Below are 22,960 nucleotides of genomic sequence, written 5' to 3'. Positions count from 1 at the left end.
AACTACAATTAAATGAGAATTGGGATATTAAAATTCAATATACCCACTTTGTAGATATTTTGTAGATGAATTATAGATTATTTGTATTCTGATTGTAGATGCATTGTTTTCTGTTTTCACAAATCCAAAACGACTAAAACTTCTACAAAATCTTCTGCAAAAAACGCAATTATGTCGAAAATACCAATTAAGCTACAATTGAATGGGAATTGGGATATTAAAATTCAATGTACCCAGTTTGTAGATATTTTGTAGATAAATTGTAGGTTATTTGTATTATGATTGTAGATGTTTTGTTTTCTGTTTTCACAAATTAAAAACGACTAAAACTTCTACAAATCTTCTGCAAAAAACAGTCTACAATTTATCTACAATATTTCTACAATTTATCTACAATTGCTGCAATATAATGTATGTCATATCTTCTTCTTCTTCTTCTTCTTCTTCTTCTTCTTCTTCTTCTTCTTCTTCTTCTCCTTCTTCTTCTTCTTCTTCTTCTTCTTCTTCGAGTTTCAATTTGAAATTCAGCCAAAACCAAGTCTAAATCTTGACCAAAACCCCTCAAAATTGAGATATAAACTTCAAAACATATTCCCAATTATTTACAACAACACCCAATCAAAACAAATAATGATTTTTGAAAACCCAAATTTGAATTCAAAGCTTTTTAATGGCTGTCAATGATGGAATTGCTGCTCTCTTGTCTCTTTGAAGGTTTGTTCTTCTTCATTGAGAAAATTTGAAGCTGAAGGTAAATGTGTGTATGAACTTTGAAGATTTGACTTCAATTTTGACTTGTTTTAGAAGAAAAAAACTTGAAATTGGACGTTAATGGAAGGGTGTTACATATGTTTCTCTGGTTTTAGTAGAGGGAATAATGAGTTTGAAACGTGGGTGTGGGGAGATACGTGGGTGAGGGTGTGGGTTTGGGAGAGAGAAATGTGGGGGGTGGGGGAGGAATATACGGTAGCGTTAATTAAGAAGTGATATACGATATATTAATTGTATAGTTAAAATACATTATGGTATAGAATTGATAATCAAGTATACTAAATGTAATTAATTCAAAATTCCATTCTGGAACCCACATGCCCAAATATCTTCATGTCGGGCTAGAAGGAGAACAAACCATTTAATACCGAATTAGTACTCAAAAATCGATTGACTTCAATCGCGCACGGCTTTTATTTTATTTTACTTTTTCTCGGCCAGTGAACATTCTTCTCCTCTGCGTACTCTCCCTCGGGCTCACTACACGCCGCGCAACCAAGTTGTAAGATCTCCGTCTCTTTATTCCAATTGATTCTTAGTGTACATTCGAATTATGAATAGGTTTTCTTTTTTCGTTTTGCATTTTATATGTTTCTCGTGCAATAACTGTTCTTTAGTTTATATTTCAGAAAGAAAAAAAGGAAAGGAATGGAGATTAACCATAATGAATGTATTTTAACTTAACTAGTTAAAAGGAGAGAATTATGCCATATATATGGAATAATTACCAGTAATATGTGAGTTTTGAGCAGTAGAAGTGAAAGTCGGAAAATTCAAGTAATTCACCAAAACCTTGCTACTTACTACGGAATTCAAGTTTTGACCACCTCAAAATCTAATTGCATTTGAATTGAAGTGGTCTAAAGTATCCCTAATATTCATATTAGTCTATGACATCAACCCTTCACTTAAGGTTTGTATGTTTAGAGAACTTTATAATTGATATCTTTACATACAATATTCACAGGTCTATCTAGGGGTAAGAACGTAACTCGTGATGTGTTGATTAGGCGCACGTCACGACTTTGACTCATGCTACAAACAGAACTTGGTATTTAAGTGAAAAATGGTAGAGGGATGGACCCGTTGAACCAAATTTTGAACCGTGCGCCAGTTGCCACCGGCCCTCTGGGATTTCTCGGTCATTAAAAAACATATCATCTGCATTAGTTCATATTGGTCTTTGTGTTTCTTAAAAGTTATTATTCATTTTATTGTCCCCAAGAGGATGGTTGAGTGGTTGAGGAATAAAAGTTAAATCCTAGAGATGCTAAGCTTGAGTCACAACTATAATACTCAGCTTGATCAAAAAAATTACGCACAAACTGGTTCAAGCTCCACCGTCATATAAATAAAAAGTTAATACGTATTTTATTTGCTTCTCATGTAATAATGGCTCCGAAGTTTTGAAGGTGCACTAATCTGCCTTTGAGGTCCTCTATGCCTATCTTTTTGGAAAGAAAATGTAGGAATGAAAAGGAACGATAAAATGTTGTATTATGACTTTAAATGTACTGTCTTTCATTTCGTTTCGTTTTCTTTCCATTCCTTCAAACTTTCAGTAAGAGGAATAATTCCATAAAATATGGACTGCTTTTCATTACTTCATCAGTTTTCAGCACTAGAAAATGAAAACCATAAAATCCATGCAATATACCAAATTTCTTTATATATTGCAGCCGCAGAGTTCAAGTTCTGACCATCTGAAATCTAAAAATATCCCTTAAATCCAAATCAGTTTTTCACATAGACCACTGACTTAAGGTTCGTATGTAAGAGAACTTGATAAGTAATTTTCTTATTGAATATTAATTTCTGTTTCTGCCAAGATTGTTATTAGAGAATAGACTATATTTTGTAGTCCTTCTTGTCAGATCGACTGCTATTATCCCAAATTCATTGGTCGTGCATCCATACGTTCTCGCGTTCCAAAGATTTTGAACTCAGGATCATCTCATTCTTGAAAGTTGATATAGATGAAGAGAAGACAAGCTGATCCAGTTCATTATACTGGTAAATATTTCAGCTTCAGAGAATTAGTCTTCCTTTCTTATTCTGTTCACTTTAATGAGTTCTGTTGTACAAGGAACAAAGTGAAACATAATTCTATAGCTATCACCCTCTCATGTTGATGATTGTGGGTTTTCGGTTTCTCAAATGGATCCAGAAGCTGCACGCCATGCACGGGATTCACTGGATCTAGTATTTCACATGTCGAATATTCTTGACACTGGACTTGATCGTCACACTCTATCCGTTCTGATTGCTCTCTGTGAAATGGGTTTCAGCCCTGAGGCTTTGGCCGCTGTAGTTAAGGAGCTTCGCAGAGAAACATCAGTTTCTTCTTCTGCCGCAAAAACTGCTCCATCAGCACCTTAGAAAGATTTCTTTCAATCCTCTTAGATTGCTGAAAGTGGTAGGTACAATCTCAAGAGGGGCTCTTTTTTAACTTGTTTCTTTTTCCCTGTTGACTGATGTGTAAGTTGTTTGTTGTCTTTTCCTACTTTGGCATTAAACACAGTGTTTTACAAGTCTTGAGGTTTATATGGAGTGAGCCTTCTGGTTAATCCCTTATTATGCAAGCTTTGTTAGTTTCTGTTTCAACTTGTTGGTATCTGTATATTTCTTGACTATGTTGTAAAAGATTATGTCATTGCTAATAGTGTATAGATATCGAAAAGCTCAATCCAAAAATTGGCTAATTCTATCATCTTTTTGTCTGTTCAGTGTTTTCTTTCTATTCGAACTAATAAAAGGTTCAAACTGTCAGTTGAGTGTTCTGATATTGCCAACTTAGCTTATAAGCAAGTACTCATCAAGGGCTCGTTTTAACAGAGTTCAAAGTGATGTATTTACTGGTTAATTAACTTATTAGTAATAGGTTTTCTAGAGTTGAAGGTTTATTGAATTGTTGAAGAAACTTGGTTAGCAAATGATTTTTTTTTCATTGCATGACAATTTATGCCATTATTGTCTAATAACTCCAGTATCTGTTCAATCAATTGGGATGCACTCTAAAGGAAGTTGGCTTTCGTCCATTTGTTGTGTGGTTATTTCTGTTTTTTAGTAGCAGAATCCAGATTTATTTCGCTATATTTGTTCTCCACAGAACACAGAATTTTTTATTCCTGTTAAATGGACTACATTGTCATTCAGTTAGGAGCTTTAACTGAACAGCTCAATTAGATGAAGGTTCCTCGCGATGTAATTTGTACTTCTACGAAAATTGATAATTCGAGGATGGATAAGTATGATATCGAAATGGTGAACTATAGGACACAAATAGTTACTGATGGCTCAAATAAAGTGAGTTGAGTCCTTGTTCAAATAAAGTGAGTTGACTCCTACTTCAAATATTCTCTTCTTTAAATAGATAAACGTGTTTTTTAAATTCCTTATGGCCAGTGGGGGAACATTATTATGCACATTGTAATACCTAGAGTCTTCGTGGAATAAAGCTTATGATTTTCAAGTAAAATTCAAAGTAGCTGCAGCTTATAATTTTCTGGTCATCTAATGTATAAGCAATTTGTCCTTAACCTCGGTGTAAATAAAATAAAATTTGTTTCTCTCACATGAAAGTATTATCAGAAGTCAGCGGTGACGGCTTATTCACCCATATACGTTGCACGGTGATCAACACAGTCAAATGATGGTACAAATATAGTCAAATTCAAAGTATCTTCTGTTTTTTTCTAGTGGCTGCCTTTTGGTTTTGCAGTCATTCTGTTACCCAACTATCTGTTGCAAATGGGGGTGGAATTTGACGCCTACATCCTTGCAAATGAATCACACTGGTCATGCTTTGCTTATTTCAACCATCCATGATCACGTGAATTGGTTACCCTAAAGAGTTATATGAGGCATAACGAAGATTTTCTGTTTATGTTTCTCATCTGTCTAAGTTTTGATGGATAGAGTTATCCGATTGTATGTTGGTGAGAGGTAGTAGATACCTCCTGGAATTAGTCGATATGCACACAAAAGAAAACAGAACACTTCATGCTTTTCACATTGGATCAAGAATAAGATCAGACAAATGAAAAAGAGATTTTTTCCTACATATATTATATTACAAACTATTTTACCTAGTTTAACTATACCTAGTTTAACTATGTTTTGCTAATTACCAAAACTAACTAGTTTTTTTTTTTTTTTTTTTTTTTTACAATTTTATACATTCCCCTTAAAAGGCTTCCAAACCTTGATTAGTGGGATTTAATTACTATCATTTTCCCCTTTTTCTTTTTATCTCCTCTCCTGATCTCTTCCTGTTCCTTGTTGCCTCCCTCGTATTCTCCTAATCCTTCTCACCATTGGCTGATATATGACCAAACAAACCCTCCAATCTCTCCTCCTTCTCTTCTTTACCAAAGCAGCAAGAAACCATTTCAAACACCACCTACATTGTCGCGCCAGAAAACGGGCAACTGTTGGGCCAACCATTGGCAATGGCTCACCGGAAAACCATGGCAATAGCCTCATCTCTATTTTTTCTCCTTTAGCAAATCGAGCAAGAAAAGAAGAATATATAGTACAACAGTTTATAAGTTAGATACAAATTTCGTATTAATTTAATACAACTTTGGTATATCTACAACACCATATAAATTTGATACTATCTACAACAACATACAAATTAAATATAAATTTATACAACTATTCATACAATATATATCTTCTTTTCAACTTATCTATAACTTTTATATAATATTCTTACAAGTTTAATATAATTACAACAACATACAACTTAAATATAATTTTCATATAATATGTCTTTGTATGTATTTTGTATGTGGTTTATATGTATTTTATATATTGTGTGTTCTTCTTCCTCGTTGATTTTCAATCTGAAATTTTAACCCAAATCAACTCTAATCTTCACTTATCCTCTCTGCTCTCTTCTATACCACTAATCCCTCTTTTGTCACCTTTAAGCTATGGTTATTAGAGGTCTTGTGCTAATTTTTATATATGGAGTTTGTTTCGTTTTTGTGAATGGTTTTAATTGTGGGTTAAGACTAGTTTTAGGTGGTTTTGTTGTTGGGTTTTAATAGAGGAAGAACAAAGTCTTCTATGCAGGTTTTCACGGTGGCCGAGGTCGGCTTCACGACTGAACTCCGACATGGGTGTGTATGTTGGGGGCTGCGATACGTGAACTATGACGTGGGTGGGGGTTGGGATACCCTACCTGTGTAGGGGATAACTTATATATATATATATATCTAAATTATGTTTCTGCTAGATATTACCCCGTTTATTTTACAGTTTTATGTTATTCGGTATAGTTTTATGTTCATATGTTCGATTATTAGTTTGATAACAACTAGATATCTCTCTTAGTATATGGTTAGCTTCCCAATTTCTTAACAATTCTGATGGATTAACTTGTAAATTCCTAGGAGAACCCGGTTAAGTAAAACCCGAAAATAATTAAGAAGGGTATAAGTGTTTAACCGTGGCCGGAATGAGATTAAAGAAATAAGAGTTAAGAAAAGAGTTAAATCTTTAAAAGATTATATATATATATATATATATATATATATATATATATATATATATACATACTTTCCCTCCAGTCCATTGACACAAAAAGCCATCATTATGGTAATATATATACCTTTGGTTTAGAAATAGGTATAAAATTTGAGCGTCAGGGCCAGCGCCCCACGCTGGCCTGGATGCTCAAAATGTAAACGTGTCCTATTTCGATTAGGACTCGGTTATTTCGACCGTAGGATGTCTCCAACTCATATAAAAGCGAATCTAAACCTATTTTGAGAGGGGAGGATGTTTTGGAGAGGAAAACACAAGCACAGAGCCGCTGTGGATCATCGAGTTTCATCTTTTCTTCCACCAATCTTTATAATTTTTATGTTTCTTTGTATGATTTGTTGTTTGGCTACCATGTCTATGTGGAGCTAAACTTCACATCTAGGGTTGTGGTTCTTTCATGACTATTCTTATTCGAATATTGATTTTTCTTTCTTGATTTATCATATTGGTTTATTTATTCAATCTCGCACTTAATTATTTGATTGCTTGATCACCAATTGAATACTATCTACGAATGTAGAGTTGAACTCGAAAGTGGGAATTCTAGATTGCATATAGGATCGAGTAGAGCAAGTTCTTGAACCAGGGCATCGGGGAATGAATTCGCGGTTAGAATAGACATATACCTAATTGTCTTGCTTGGTTGATGTACAGGAAATATGAATGCGTTCTTGTTAGTTCTAATTCCATAGACATATAAGTGTTAGGTTAGCTTGAATAGGCGATTAAGAACTCGACAAATTCTTATGAGCGATATTAACCTTGTCAACCAATAAGTTAGATAAATTAGTTAGTCAATTTAATTGAAGAATACAATAGGAATGTTAGATAGCCCATAACCCTAGATCGTTTTCATAACATTAATAACATAAAAATCTGCTCTTCCTCTATTCAAAGTTCATTATTTGTTTTTTTCTTTATTTTGATTAGTTTAGAATCAAATATTTCTAGGTTTAAATCTTGCTTAGATAATTAGGATAGTCTAATTTATTTAATAGTTAATCACAATTCCTCGTGGGTTCGACATCCGACTTTTAGTCACTTTATTACTTGACGACCACGTATATTTGCGTGTGCGTCTGGCAGCAACAAGTTTTTGGCGACGTTGTCGGGGACTTAAAAATTAGCTATTTTTCTAGATTAGACTTTTAATATTATCCATTTTTTGTATATATTTTATTTTTATAAATATTTAATATTTTCTCTTAGTGTGTTTCTAGTTCTCTCAACATGACATATGGGATGAAATATATGGAGGGTAACCTTATTGACAAAGACGCTTGGTTGACGGAAGACTTTTATGGCACGAATTTTTGGGCTTGTCATGGCCTGACCTCTTGGAGATTTGAATTTGAATATGGGAGTAAGGGTTGGTATTGGGATGGATATTCTTGATTAGGCGAATATGCGGAACGATGTTGTCTTCTAACAACGTTGGTGAATGATTGGTCTATGGAGAGAGATGAACTTGCACATAAAATTGATAATTTTGGCTTGGATGTACATAACTTAGATGCAGATTTGAGTGCAAAGGTTGATGCGTGTAACACCCAACAATTTAATAATGAGTTGTGTGAAGCTAAAAAAATCTTCTAGACCAAATTGAGGAGCTAAAATGAGAATACCAATCACTAGACCATGTTTTTCTTGAGGATGTCAATATTGAGAAGAGTGCTCTAGAGTCATATGAGGGAGTAAATAACATCACTTTGGGAGACTTGAGTGTGTGTAAATATGGGGATGCAAATAGTAGTAAAATTCATGAGTTAGGGCGCATTAGACCTTGTTCCAATCATTTTTCCACATTGTGTTTAGACAGTAAGATAGTAATCGAGCCATCTGAGCCTATGAGGGAGTCAAAGGGTGAGTGTGAGAGTGTATATATTCTTGAATTAGTTGTGCCAAAAAGCAAAAATCACATTCCTCATCTTAAGGCCGAGAAGTGTAGAGTGAAAAATTTATTACTTTGCCTGGTTATCTTTGTAGCCCCACCAAAAGAGCATAGCCACAGACTGGATGCACTGTTAGGGGTACAATTCATAAGTTCAAGGTGGAGGCAAAAAGTGGTCCAAGTCGTGCCGCGACTTTAAAATAGGCGCTTGTTGGGAGGCAACCCAGCTTTACTGCTTTCTTTTAATTTTATTTACTTTTTTATTTTGTTATTTTTCTATTATTTTTGTAGTGTTATTTTATTTTATAGGATTATGAGCATAGGAAGATAGCCATTAGACGTGTGCAAAAGTGAGCTAGTCGGTTGGAACTAGTGTGAGATACCCGCACAAAGGACCATCCTCAGGAGAAGCCTGAGCATCCCGTGAGCTGCTATTGCTTCGGCCTTTGGCCTTTCAGGGAGTTTCTTGTCCACTCTTGTTATTATTTTGCTTTATTTGTGCATTGGAGACACTGCACTCTTTTAAGTGTGTGGTGGGAGAATTTCTTTATATAATTAATAGTAGTATGTTAGAAAATGTTAACTTCTTATTTTGATTTTAGCTTCTTATTTTTGTTTTCGTAGTTGTTTAGTATTTTAGTAGCTTAATTTTTTTTTTTTTAATTTTTAAATGTGGAAATTTTTTGAAAAGGTAGAAAAATTAAACTTTTCCCGACGATGGATCTCCTAGACAGTTTTCTTCAGGGATTAAAGTCTAAACAAAAATCCAAAAATATGTCTTTTAGCTTTTTTTAGGTAGTAATAATCCCCTGTGATTTTTCTTTGTGCCTCGGTTCTTTTCCACGGGATGTAGTTTGAACCGGGTAGTAGTGTTTCCTTTTTTTTTTAAAATTTTTAGAGTAGATTAGAATTTAGGGAATAAATGGAGGAAGAAAGATGAGATTCCTAGGTGCCTTGACTTGTTTGATAGTAACATATTTAGGCTTTGGCATGTGTAGTATCTTCCCTATATTTGAAGTTGATCATGATGCCTTTATAAATCAGATTGCATGTCTCGTGACGCCTATGTCTCAGTTTCTTGACTTATGCTCACTATGTGCTTAATGCTTAATATCTTGTGGCTCCGTGAATACTTGCATTAGTTGAGAGTCGGAATGGGACCGTCCTTAGTCAGTCATATGCCATGTGTGAAGTGAGATTTTTGTGTAGTCCATGTCATTGTACTTGTGTCTAGAACTTGCCCAGTATGTGAGTTGAAGCGAAATTTGAGGTGATGCTCGGTTTGAAAAATAATTTTCGGCTTTTTTTGATCTTTTTGAGTTTATTGCTTATCAAAAATAAAATTTATCCTAGTTACCCCTTTTGAGCCTATAGACTTTTATTTGGCACCCACATTACAAGCTTATACCTTTTTGTTCTTAATTGATATTGTTTTGATCCTTTTACCTCTTAAAGAACTTTAATTGTGAAATGAGCGCTAAAAGAAGTAAGAAGGGACTAAGTGTAAGGTGGCTTCTGAGTGGAACCAATGAAAGGAAGAAAGGTGCACCTGTTTTGTAAAAGAATACACCACTAGTAGAAATTGCAAAAGAAACAAAAAGGAAAAAAATCTATAGATGAATAAATTGGTATCTTATTATTGCTAGTGGGTATGGATTAAAGTAGTGCTTAAAGAAAGAGGGAACGTTGTTAGGGATGATTTTAGTTGTGAAACTAAAATTGGGATTGAAAAAATTGAGCTTACAGTTGATTATGTGATGTGTTAAAGTGCTTAGGAGGGTGAACCACTATTCCTATATATCTTACCCATTCCTTAGCCCACACTACAATCATGAAAAAGTCCTAATTAATTTTAGATCGAGTGAGCCTACATTAGTAGATATTTACATTAAGGGCAAGCCTATGGTACCAATTACATGCATGTGACTTCTTTTGTGAGAGTGAGCAATTTTCTTTGATATATGTGAGCATGAGATTCGAATGTGTGGATTGATTTTACTCTCTTTGTTCTTGTTGTGAGGGCACATGGTTTCACGAGGGATAGGTAACATTATTAGACTTCTCTAGGATGTTAGGTTTTCAAGTGAAGAGTGCATTGTGACATTGAGTCAGTTTGTGAGGCTATGATTCTTATGAGCATGTTGTCTTTGTTTGAATATTTTTGAAGTATGGCATAAGTAAAGTGAAGTATGTAGTGATTGCATATGCTAAGAGTTTAATTGTTGCTATCAACCATGGTCATTGGTATAGAGTGCTCAAAAATAGAGTTACTTGTTGGTTGACTCGAGGACGAGCAATATTTAAGTGTGGGGTGTTGATGTTTGTCTTAATGTATGTATATTTGGATATATATATATATATATCGCCTCATATTATGCTCATGTTTCATAGATTTCGGATGTATAATATGATGATTTGTACTCATTTGTGGTATTTCTATGTGTAGGAATCATTCGGATGCAATTTGGGATGAAATGACACTAATTGGAGCGAAATTGGGAAGAAAAGCCAAAAAGAAAAATTTGAGGGCCACAGCCAGCGTGGGACTTACAGAATGTATAAAATTGAGCGCTAGGGCCAGCGCCCTACGCTGTCCTGGATGCTCAAAACGTAAACATGTCCTATTTCGATTAGGACTTGGTTATTTCGACCCTAGGACGCCTCCAACTCATATAAAAGCCAATCTAAACCTATTTTGAGAGGGGAGGACATTTTGGAGAGAAAACACAAGCATAGAGCCGCCGTGGATCATCGGGTTTCATCTTTTCTTCCACCAAACTTTGTAATTTTATGTTTCTTTGTATGATTTGTTGTTTGGCTACAATGTCGTGGAGCTAAACTTCACATTTTAGGGTTGTGGTTCTTTCATTACTATTGTTATTCGAATATTGATTTTGCTTTCTTGATTTATCATATTGGTTTATTTATTCAATCCTTCACTTAATTATTTGATTGCTTGATCACCAATTAAATACTATCTACGAATGTAGAGTTGATCTAGAAATTGGAAATTCTAGGTTGCATATAGGATTGAGTAGAACAAGTTCTTGAACCTGGGCATCAGGGAATGGATTCGCGGTTAGGATATGCATATATCTAATTGCCTTGTTTGGTTGATGTACCAAAAATATGAATGCGTTCTTGTTAGTTCTAATTCCATAGATATATAGGTGTTAGGTTAGCTTGAATAGGCGAGTAAGAACTCGACAGATTCTTATGAGCGATATTATCCCTGTCAACCATTAAGCTAGATAAATTAGTTAGTCAATTTAATTGAAGAATACAATAGGAATGTTAGATAGCTCATAACCTAGATCGTTTTCATAACATCGATAACATAAAAATCTGCTCTTTCTCTATTCAAAGTTCATTATTTGTTTTTTCTTTATTTTGATTAGTTTAGAATTAAATATTTCTAGGTTTAGTTCTTGTTTAGATAATTAGGATAATCTAATTTAGTTTATAGTTAGTCACAAATACTCATGGGTTCGACATCCGACTTTTAGTCACTTTATTACTTGACGACCGCGTATACTTACGTGTGCGTTTGGCCGCAACAGGGAAGCAAAATACAAGAGAGAATTCAGAACAAGAGAGAAATGATTTGTATTTACTTCAAAAGTGTGTTCCCACTATTACAAACTATTATTTATACAAGTGGAATCTGAAATTAAAATGTGAAATATGATGGAAATAGAGAAAACAGAATAACTACTTTTTCCTCCAAAACAAAATGTTCAAATAATCCTACTCAGCTTCCACGTCAACTGTTGTTGTGATATGTGTATCCCCATTTCGACTTTCGAATGCATAAACTCTCTACTAGCTAATCAATCTTCCTATTATTTTTTTCAGGTCGTCCTCTCCCCCATCACCGGTACAATACGTAGAGAGAAACCCCGAAGATCAATTGACACACTTTTGATATGCTCAATAGGTACAACTCTTATTGTAGGTGGCTAAATAGAAAAATCTAATAAGTTTAAGTGGCCATGTATGTGTTCAGTCTAAAGCAACTGATCGATTTGTAATCATCCAATACAGGAGTATGAAAATACTATGGCATATATAGTGTGCGTTTGTACATAACAACTGTAAAATTTCGAAAAAAAAGTGGAAAAAAATTTAAGTGAAAATGGTGTTTGAAAATTAGAGTTGTGTTTGGACATGAATACAATTTGGAGCTATTTTTTAATTTTTGTGATTGATTTGAAATAAAAATTTTGAAAATATTTTTTTTGAGTTTTTCAAATTTTCGAAAAATTGCGAAATTTATCTTCAAGTAAAATTTAAAATTTTCAAGACCAAACACCGATTCTGAAAATAGTGGTATTAGCTCCTACTATGACTTCATTGGGTGGTATTAGCACTATGTGCTCATTCCCTTGAAGAAGGAAAAGAGGCATGCACAACTATGACAATTGTGACTAGGACTCTCTTGCAATACTGTAGGATCAGTTTTACGACCAGAATGATGGCAATGCATTGCTCCATCACTTCTGAGATGTCTACTAATACAATGGCCTCAACACGACTCAAGGTGACAATACACGATAATGCAGGCACAAAAATTCTTAACATGGTAGTGTCTAAGGTCACAAGAAGAAGGTACTGGGAAAGAATTTGGTGGATGCGTATAGCGGACAACTATAGATCACATTGGATATTGATTTCAATTCAACAGGATAGATGGACAAAACAGGAAAGAATTTATCTACGGTACTTAACAAGAATCATCACAAGAGGGAGCAAAAAGGAAATCAAATTGGCTAAAGAACTCAAAGAAAAGCGGCAAAAAATGAACCACCGATATAAGAAGCTACATGGTTATATTAGATCGTATGTGATATCAATAATGAGTTCAGTGCTCAATATTGGTAATAGGTTCTATGTAATCATCGTATTTTATTTCTTTCATGTTGTAAGACCACCTGACACTATGTTTCATTTTTTATTTTTTATATATAAAAAACTAGCCCTAGGCAATGCCTAGTGGATTGCCAAAAAAAAAGAAAATAGTGAAATTTTTGGGTGGAAAAAGTGAAAAATTTCTTATGGCAAAACGGGCCCCTATTTTCTCATATCTACAAATTACTTCTTTCCTTTGGGCATAACTTTGGAGACCTATGAAATACTTTTTTCTTTGATCATCGTAAAATTCCTCTATGTAATATCAGCCTTTCAAAGTTAAGAATAAGAACGAGTAAAAATCAGAAGCACCATGTTTCGTGCTCTTCATTTTCCAGTGTGGTTGGCAAAAATCACCGACCATCTTGTATGGGTGAAAAATTATCTTAGTTTAAGTTCAGATCATATCAGCATTAAGAGAGCCTTCAAGGATTACCACGTTTCAGAGAATGACTTCGACAAAAGGCATGTTCATGGTCGAAGTGATCTCATAAGAGATGAAGGGTGGGGTCGAGGAGTCAACGTAGATCAAGGTCGAGGATGAACACTCGTCTTAAACAGAGTAATAACAGCTAGTTTTATGACAGGTTAAGGAGAAAATTCCAGTGGATATTCTATGTATATTTACTACTAGGGTTTTATGGCACATGTTCCCTTATAAATAGAAAGAGACATAGTTATAGGGGACATGAAATATTCATTTGTAAGACAACACATTGACATTCTCTGAAAAATCTTGCTTTATTGCACACATACAAAATATACCTTTTTCTTGAGATTCTTGTCTATCTTTTTCCCTACGATCCAAGAAGAATCCGAATATTCAAAGGCTCATCCATCATTCATCATTGTCATAAAGAATATCCACTATTCTCACCACAGATGCTGGAGTCTAAAGGTTTCAAGTTGAGTAGGTCAAAAACTTAGTAGTTGGATTGCAAGTTCAACGATGGGATATATGAAGAAGAAGTGGAAGTGAAGATTGGTACTCAACTCATCCCCAAAAGAGATAGTTTCAAGCATCTTGGGTCTATTATTGAAGGCAACGGGGAGATCGACAAGGATGTTACTCATCGTATTGGAGCAGAGTGGATGAGATGGAGGCTTGCTTCTGGGGTTTTCTGTGATAAGAATGTGCCACCTGGACTTAAGGGCAAGCTCTATAGAGTGGTGGTTAGACCGACTATATTGTATGGGGATGAATGCTGGCTCGTTAAGAAGTCCCATGTTCAGAAGATGAAAGTAGCTGAAATGAGGATATTGAGATGGATGTGTGGGCATACTAAGAAGGGCAAGATTAGGAATGAAGTTATTAGGGACAAGGTAGGAGTGGAATCCATGGAGGACAAGTTGCAGGAGAGGTTGAGATGGTTTGGGCATGTGAAGAGGAGAGACACAGATGCTCCGGTCAGGAGGTGTGAGGGGTTGTCAATGGCGGGTCTGAGAAAGGGAAGGGGTAGGCTAAAAAAGTATTAGGGAGAAGTATTTAGGTAGAATATGTCATTGCTTAAGCTTACCGAAGGTATGACCCACGATAGGAAGGTGTGAAGGTCGAGGATTAGCAATGTAGGTTGACTGATAGTAGTATGTTCCTCCTAGGCTTACTTGTAGTACTAGGATTATTTTTGTATTATCTTATCATGGTTCTTTATTATTACATGTTGTGTCATTCGCGCTCATTACCATATTACATTGTTGTTATTATTGTTTGCTACTTGGTTGCTTTATCTTATCTCCACTGTTCCCTGAGCCGAGGGTCTATCAAAAACAACCTCTCTACCTTTATAAGATAGAGGTAAGGTATGCGTACACACTACCCTCTTCAGACCCCATTTATGGGATTATACTTGATTTATTATTATTGTTGTTGTCACATGTTCTTATTTACTTAAATGTCATTCATTTCTATTTATTGTTATTTAGTGTTATCTCCTTCATTTTGGGTCATTGAGTATCACTAGTATTATCATCACTTATTGCTACTTAGATAATATACGTACTATCTTGCTACAAAATCGATTAATATATTTTTTGGACATTAATATTGGTTAAGACTAACTCTATTTTATTAAATCTAATTGTTTAAACCCAAATCAAAATTTTGGGTCAAATAGTTTGGCCCATGTGGGGACTTCTTAGCTAATCTTTTTGTTTCCATTAGATCTACAACTCACGTGACTTGCTAACATAACGATATACAAGGTTTTTCTCCTTCTCTGCACATATAGAATTTACATGGTAGGTAACTAAGGAAGCGAAACTAAGGCGGCAGGTGATGTCCCGGGCAACCTCATGAACGCTATCAACGAGAGCTATGAAATACAGGGCGATGATGTGACATCCTCTTCCTCCCCGAGGCATGAGAGGTCGCCTCTCCCTCATTGCAGCACAATGAAACTAAATGGGAAAAGGGCTTCCACATCCACAGGAGAAGTGACACCACCTGCCATAAAAAAGCTAAGCATGGATGACCGATACCTTAGTAAGCGTGCTTAACAAACAAGCCCCATGCATGACTATAGAAACCATGAGATCCCAAACGGTACAACAAGGAGACGAATATGGCGATCAACCAGACCTTCCAACGCCAGGTATAACTCACAATGTTGCTGACAGTGCATGTGATAGTATCCTCGCTTCTTTTTAGAAAAGAATGGAAGAAATGGAGAATGAGAAAAAAACGTTCAGAGACCAAATGAAAGAACACCAAGAACAAGTCGAAAAGAGGTTTGTAGACCATCAGTATAGAGAGAAAGTAGCCCCACATGCCATACCAAAGGCATTCAAAATGCCTCCATATCTAAGGATAAACAATGGGACAACCGACCCCGAAGACCACGTGCCTCATTACGTCACTGTCGTGAAAGGCAATGACCTCACCAAGGAATATGTGTACTCCATTTTGCTGAAGGAATTCGGCAAAAGCCTCTATGGAGGAGCATTAGAAAACGTTCGAAGAATTGACTGATATGTTTGTGACGGTGCACATCGGTGCCAAGAAAGCCAAAACAAAAGTAAACTTCATCTTCACCATCAAGCAATCCATAGGAGAGGGACTAAGGGACTTCCTCGCCTGATTCAATAAGGTGAGGATGTCCTTACCAAATGTGTCCAAAGGGATAACAACCATAGCCTTTCAGAACAGGTTGAGTAGAGAGGGTTCAAGAGCGACCAGAAAGTTGCTAAGCCAATTCATGAAGTACCCTCCAACTACTTGGGATGAAACCCATAATACCTATTGTGCCGAAGTCCGAGCAGATGATGACGACCTCAACAAACCAACTCGGTAGCTCATCTCGGTAAAATCGAGCCCAGGAAAAAATGAAGAGACTAATATAATAACCCCGAAATTGCAAGTTGGCAAACCAGACCTAATTTCAAAATTTGTACTACCTGCTTGAAAATTAAACTTTCAGCATCAGATACTCATCTTGCTAGCGCTTCGAATAGCCAAATGAGAGGTTATTCCCTTCTTAGCCGTGCATGCACTCTCTAGTTTCAAGCTCACTTGCTGAGCTTAACAACATCCCCATCCCACCCACTAATTCTGGAGAAGAGACGTCCCTTTTGTCACAGAGTTAAGATTCCTTGGGGTGGCTTCAATCTTCCTACTGTTTTTCTTAGGTCGATCGGTCCTCTCCCTCCATTGCCGATACGTCAAGAGAGAAACTCCGAAGATCAATTGACGCACTTTTGATACTCCATAATTTAAATGCTCAATTGGTACAACTCTTTGTTTACCTTAAAAATTGAATAACAATTAAACTTATAATGTGGTTTTAAGGATACGTGATTTCACCTAATATCAATTGATAAACATTAAGATAAGTTATGCAAATTGACAATAATATAAAGCAAACTGGCTTGCTTTGCAACGTAATTGAGATCTCGAGCTCGTATGCCTTCAAACAGATTAACGCCAGAATAGTAAAAGATATAACAAGCTGATGAACAAGAATGTAAGCTAGGAAATGTTATATTTCTTTGATAATCGTGAGTTTAAGGTGTCTACAAATGATGGGGACTCCACTTTATATAGTAGAGGAGTCTCAATTATGGCATAACTTGTAACACCCTGCACATTTGGATTAGGTATGAATGAGTTAATGGAGTAGAAAGGTTATATTTTGAACATGTGAAGTCCCATAGGGATGATTATGGGTGAAAATAGTTGTTTTAAAATCAAGATGGAAAGTGAGGTGCATAAGATTTGACAAAATCGACTAAGTTTGCAGAAGGTCTGTCTTCCAGCAGGGTTTAGTGAAAATGTGTAAGGAATTTGGAAAAACTCAAAGCATGACAGTTGTAGGCCTTTGAAATAGATTTCCAACGATATATTGTGGAACTCATACGGAGCTTTGTGCAAAAGATTATGCCCGTTTTACAGAATGGTGTGTAACCACCACGGTCTTGCCACGTTTTTACCGCGACTGCAATGGTGAGGTAGTGTACCAGTGATTTACCATGGTCGGGACTGTGGTCGCACCAACTGGGATGCGGTGGATGACTAGGGAAGTCGTTTTTAGCCTTATTTCGTCCCCCACAGCCCCAAAATATAAAAACTTGCTCTAGAAAGGAAGGCTTTCAAAAACCTAACTTCTTAAGGGTCCCTCCACCACCCAAGGAAAGTTTAATGGTGACTATAAGTTAATTTCAATTTCCCAACATTTTATTGACATGGGTAAACCCTCCATATCATTAGATATTCGATTGGGACATCGTTGTTGAGAGGAGAAACCCTAGAACTCGAATTCAAGAAGATTGAACGTCAAAAAGGTAATATTCACCCTCTAATTTATTCTATCATTGAATTAATGATTATAGAATCTAGTTCATGAGATATGAGTTTATGGGTTTGATAGAAAAGCATTAACGGTTATAAGTTTGGGTTATTGATTGTTGATTATTGGTTAAGGGTGTTGTTTTGCCTTATCGGTGATAAAGAATGATGTTGATTATAACCATTTGAGACTTTAGAATTTATCTAGAAGCAAGAGAATGGGTTATTGGGTGTAGAAATACCATTAATTAGGACTATGAAGCTTTATGCCACCATGTGTTTGAGAGAATGCCTAAGTAACCAAAACATGAGTATTATTGCTAATATGGAATTCCTTTGACTTGTATTGGTATAGATTAAAGTTGAAAGGGTTGGCGAATGTTGTATTACACTCAAGAGCAGGAAGTTAAGGTATGTGAGGCTAACTTTCTATGTTTGGGAGTTTTAATGATTCTCCCTACACTACATTTCTTTTACGACGCTACTAATTGCCTCAGAAATATAATTTAGCCTAGTTCCTTGAATAGTTGTAGGACTTCTATTCTTTAGCTTCATAACTCATTCATGAATTTCATTATGAACGTTGTGAGCTCAGTGCGTATTCAATATAGACTTGGGTTTGATGCCCCCGAGTCTTAGTATAGATTACTCAGTATGCCATAAACAGTTGAAGTTTCAGTGTTCATAATCAGTTCAAGAATACATGTCTCAGTCTAGTCCTATTCAGTATTCTAGTATTATCTAACTCAGTGTGATCCAGTATTCCAGTATCATGTAACTCAGTGTGATTCAGTATTTCACTATCATATATTGCAGTATGATTCTTAGTTCCTGATTTTAAATCCCTGAATGTTGAACACTTGTATTTGGGCTTGAGGCCGCAGTTTATACTTTATGCATTTTGGACCAGAGGTCGCAGTTACGTATACGTATACTTGGGCCCGATGCCGCAGTTGGTGCACATATATATATTGGGCTTGAGGCCGTAGTTTAATATTCATATAAATAGGTTGTTCATCATTCAGAAGAGGGAGTATTCATATCCTTACTTCCTTTTAGTTCAATTATTAGTTACCGTTTAGTTATCAGTTACTAGTTATCAGTTCAGTTATCAATTATCAGTTCAGTTACTAGTTATCAGTTCAGTTATCAGTTATCAGTTCAGTTACTAGTTATCGATTTAGTTATCAGTTATTAGTTATCATTTCAGTTTTAGTTTCAATAGTTATTATTTCAGTTATCAATTATAAATTCTCAGTTATCAGCTTACTTTCAGTTTCAGCATTTATAATATTTTTTCAGTTTCTTTACATGCCAGTACAATTCAAATGTACTGACGCCCCTTTTGCCTGAGGGCTGCATCTCACAATGCAGGTAATGATTTATAGGTTGATGATTCCGAGTGCTAGGATTCTCGTACTAGGTATTTGGTGATCCCCAGTTCTTTCGGGGCATTATCATTACTATAGTCTTCAGTATTTTTAGACAGTCAGTGTTTACAGTACTTCATTAGAGGCTTCATAGACTATAGTAACAGTTAGACAGAGTCATAGGCTTTTCACATTAAGTTATGTTGGCTACAAATATATTTCAGAAATGTAATTGTATTTCCGCAATTTGATTTATATCATTCAGACTTTCAGTATATCATTATGTGTTAGTTTATCTTCCGCATTTAGTATGTTATGATATCACATGTTGATTCAGCTAGCCAGTTGGTTCGCTCGGTCACATGTAGTCAGGCACCGAGTGTCGTGTTACGTCCAAGCCCAGGTTCGAGGCATGACATAACCCTAATTACAGAAGTTAATCCTCTGATTAGCCTAAACAACCGCCCTTGATCTGATCTATTCCCGGATTTTCGCAGTGATCTTTGACCGGTTAAAGATATCTCACCTTTCTGTTATTGCACTTTTTTTGATGTCTATCATATATGGCCTCGATCACTACTGGCCTCAATCTCGATGAGCACCTCAATTCTCGAGCTTGATACTTTATATTCGTTCTATGACCTGACCTATTACGAGAATGACCCTCGACATGGTGCCTTGGTCTTCGATTAAATGGCAAAATCGAGCAAGTTCCCATTTTATCCGTATACAGATAGTCCCCTCATTTCTTGGAGTGTAATGACAAGAAATGAACTGAGCCTTCGATTTTATACCTCGACCAATTATGACATCACCCTTGTGATGTAAGCAATAGAAACGACTGAAGTGTCACGTCGGTATGATTCCTAAGATCATTAATGAGCGTCAATTGATGGCCGGCCACTAGTACCTTGAATCATCGCCGTGAATCCTTAAATAGGTCTTCTTCTCACTTTTTTAAACTTTACTTTGAATCTTTCTTACACTAATCTTCAAAATCCTTCTGAGTTTTTCAAATCTTTATGGAAATCTTCAAAGTTCTTCACATCTTATCAAGCCTCTCCGTCCTTGCACAATTTCTAGGCCTCGTTACCAACCCTTTTTCAAAACTACAAATCTCATCTTTTTATTTCCCTGAATCCATATAAATATGGTAAAAACATCAAAAACCATTCCTCAAAAGGAGAAAACTTCTTCATCGCGGTCGGCCAGCGACAAGACGCCGGTGGAGCCACGCATCGAAGAGTGTGTTCTCGGGGTATGCGATCTTACTTTCAATTTCGAGGTTGAGAAACCCCCGTCAGTCCCTGGCCAATATGAGCCAATGTCGAGATATATATGCTCGATAACTGAGGGCAACCTTAAGCAGGTAATGAAAGATTGCAAAGAGGTGGTGATTCCGACCCCCGAAGAGGATATCACCACTTACGTGAAAGGGTTCTTAAGTGTTTACACTTGCCCTTTTATGCTGGGTCCCGTCAACCCCATAATCCTCGGTTTCTGCCGCCAATACCAAATAACCTTAGGCTAGATCTTTCTGGTGCACTGTCATTTTTGCTCCGATTCTTCGTGAGCAAAGTCGAGGGCATGCCTTTTACCCTTGACAATCTCATTAGACTATACATCACCCTTCTCTATCGAGGCGAATTAATGAGGCCTCAGTGTCGGGCCATCAAGGTGTTGTTCTCGGACATAAATGAGGACAAGGACCGAGGATGTATAGGCCGGTTTGTCCGAGTGAGGACTTCCGACATAATTCCAGTCGAGATGATGCCATTCCTCGAAGAGTGGAACATGAAGCGTAAGTACAGGCCCCGCCCTTGGCCCCCATTTACTATTTCGTTCCTTTTTCTTTTTCTTATCGATGTTCCTTCCTATGATGCAGCAGTCTCTTGGGTGCCTGGTGCAATTCCGAACCTTGAGGGCTGGGTTCGAAAACTGGCATCGACTTCTTCATTTGCCGAGCGCTCGTGGCATGATTTGGCAAGGGGCCGATGGGAAAAATCATGGTAAGTTTGTTTTCATGTGTTTGACGCTTTTTCTGAAATATCTCTTTTTTATTTCTACTTAATTTCCTTTCATACAGTTCTTAGAGACAATGTTATCATGATGCCCCTGTCTGGGGAGGATGAGGAGGCCTCGAATCCGGCTAAGGATAAGAAGAGAAAAAGGGTCTCGCCCTCCGATACTCTAAAGCCTAAAAAGAGCAAGACTCACAAGTCGAAGAAAGATACCCTGCCTGCAAATGTAGCTCAGTAGCTACGTGATGAAGAAGAGGAGAATGAAGGTGCCGCCTTCAAGCTGGTGGCTCGAAAGAGGAGCGCCGAGGTCCCAAAGGCTGCTGAGCTGGTGATGATCGAAGAGAATCAACCTCGGACTGAGGGGATCTCGGAAGATGGCCTGAGCAAAGCCTCCGAGTCATCAGAGGCTAAAGATGCCTCCCGTCGTGATAGGCAACCGATGGATGTACCTGAAGGGGCCAGTTCTGAGGACCTTCAAAACAATGAGAACACCCTAAGTGACTCGCTTGGGTATATAGACATTAGCAATTTGCCCCTCCTCACATTTTCCGAGGGGCAAATTCAGGAAGCCCAGGCCATAGGGACCCTTGATGCGAGAACGACCCACGAAGGGTAAGACCTTTTCCATGGCTATTTCATGAGGGTCAAAGATTCTTCCAACCTGAGTGATGCATCGAGTATCTTGGATGAGGCCCATCGACTCTTGAGTCAGGTAAGTCTTAGCTCCTTTTGTCAATATCACTTTTGTCTTTTATTCCCTTTTGCCTGATTTCCTTTCTCTCTTCATAGGCCCTGACGCTCCATCGGGAAGTATTATCTAAATACCGGGCAGAGCTGATCGGTGTGAGGACGATCTCAAAAGACATACGAAGGAGAGAGATGCCCTAAAACTTCTCACTGGGCAAAAAGAAGAGGAGATCAAGGACCTCCGAGCTGAATTGGCAACAGCTCATAAAGGACAAACCGACCTGATTGAGCAGGTAATGTAAATTTTTTAGAAGCTCGATATATTGATTTGGGAACGATGACTAAGACTTCGATTCTGCAGGTTTAGCAAAAGGCCGAAAAGATTGAACAACTTTGCGAGGAGGCCAAGATGAAGGAGGCGGAGATGTTGGGGTGGAAACAAAACATGGATCACCTTGCCTCGAAGAAAGAGGTTGCTCGACCCCAACTGTTATTGGCTGAACGTCAACTCCAAAGCATGAAGGAGGAGAACTCAGCCCGAACTAAGAGAATTAAGGAGCTCGAGGCTCGATTGGCCGCCGAACTTTTGAAGGCCACATCTGAGGCAGAAAAAGTAAAGGCTGATGTGGAGGTGGTCATGGCCATCTACCAAGCTGATGCTGAAGCTGCTAACGCTCGAGCAAAGGAAATTTCTGATGCTACTCAGGCTCGATCATTCTACATTTCCGAGCATGCCAAATGCCAATCTCGGAGAGAGACTCTCTAGGAGATTCATGCTCGTGGCTTTGACCTTGCTGCCAAGATTGAGAGTGCGAAAGTACTCGAGACCAAAGCTAGGGTGCTGATTTCTTCTAATGATGATGACTCCAGGAGTGTGACTAGATCCAAGAGTGGAGAATATGAAGAGTAGGCTCCGGGGGAAGGTTAGGCACTTAGAAGTTTTTTCCTTTTTTGGATTTTTTGTGTAAGACCCTAA

General features: G+C 37.0%; 3 protein-coding genes across 3 annotated transcripts; all 3 read left to right on the top strand.

Annotated features, from left to right (window-relative positions):
- The first annotated feature begins 1,184 nt into the window (after nt 1-1,184).
- LOC104248493 (mitotic-spindle organizing protein 1A-like) lies at nt 1,185-3,451 on the top strand. Its single transcript, XM_009804756.2, has 2 exons — nt 1,185-1,273; nt 2,646-3,451. Exon 2 carries the CDS (start codon nt 2,929-2,931, stop codon nt 3,148-3,150), a length of 222 nt encoding a protein of 73 aa, XP_009803058.1. The 5' UTR covers nt 1,185-1,273; nt 2,646-2,928; the 3' UTR covers nt 3,151-3,451.
- Nucleotides 3,452-13,439: 9,988 nt separating this feature from the next.
- LOC104248495 (uncharacterized) lies at nt 13,440-14,602 on the top strand. Its single transcript, XM_009804760.1, has 2 exons — nt 13,440-13,649; nt 14,057-14,602. The coding sequence occupies exons 1-2, from the start codon at nt 13,440-13,442 to the stop codon at nt 14,600-14,602; spliced, it is 756 nt and encodes a 251-aa protein (XP_009803062.1).
- Nucleotides 14,603-21,736: 7,134 nt separating this feature from the next.
- On the top strand, nt 21,737-22,750 carry LOC138870806 (uncharacterized). The gene is made up of 3 exons (XM_070148646.1): nt 21,737-21,909; nt 22,130-22,277; nt 22,352-22,750. The coding sequence occupies exons 1-3, from the start codon at nt 21,737-21,739 to the stop codon at nt 22,748-22,750; spliced, it is 720 nt and encodes a 239-aa protein (XP_070004747.1).
- The last annotated feature ends 210 nt before the right edge of the window (nt 22,751-22,960 follow it).

Source organism: Nicotiana sylvestris, chromosome 6 (assembly GCF_000393655.2).
Source record: "Nicotiana sylvestris chromosome 6, ASM39365v2, whole genome shotgun sequence".
Lineage (NCBI taxonomy): Eukaryota > Viridiplantae > Streptophyta > Magnoliopsida > Solanales > Solanaceae > Nicotiana > Nicotiana sylvestris.
The sequence above is the reverse complement of the archived record's forward strand: the minus strand, read 5'-3'. Positions and strand labels throughout refer to the sequence as shown.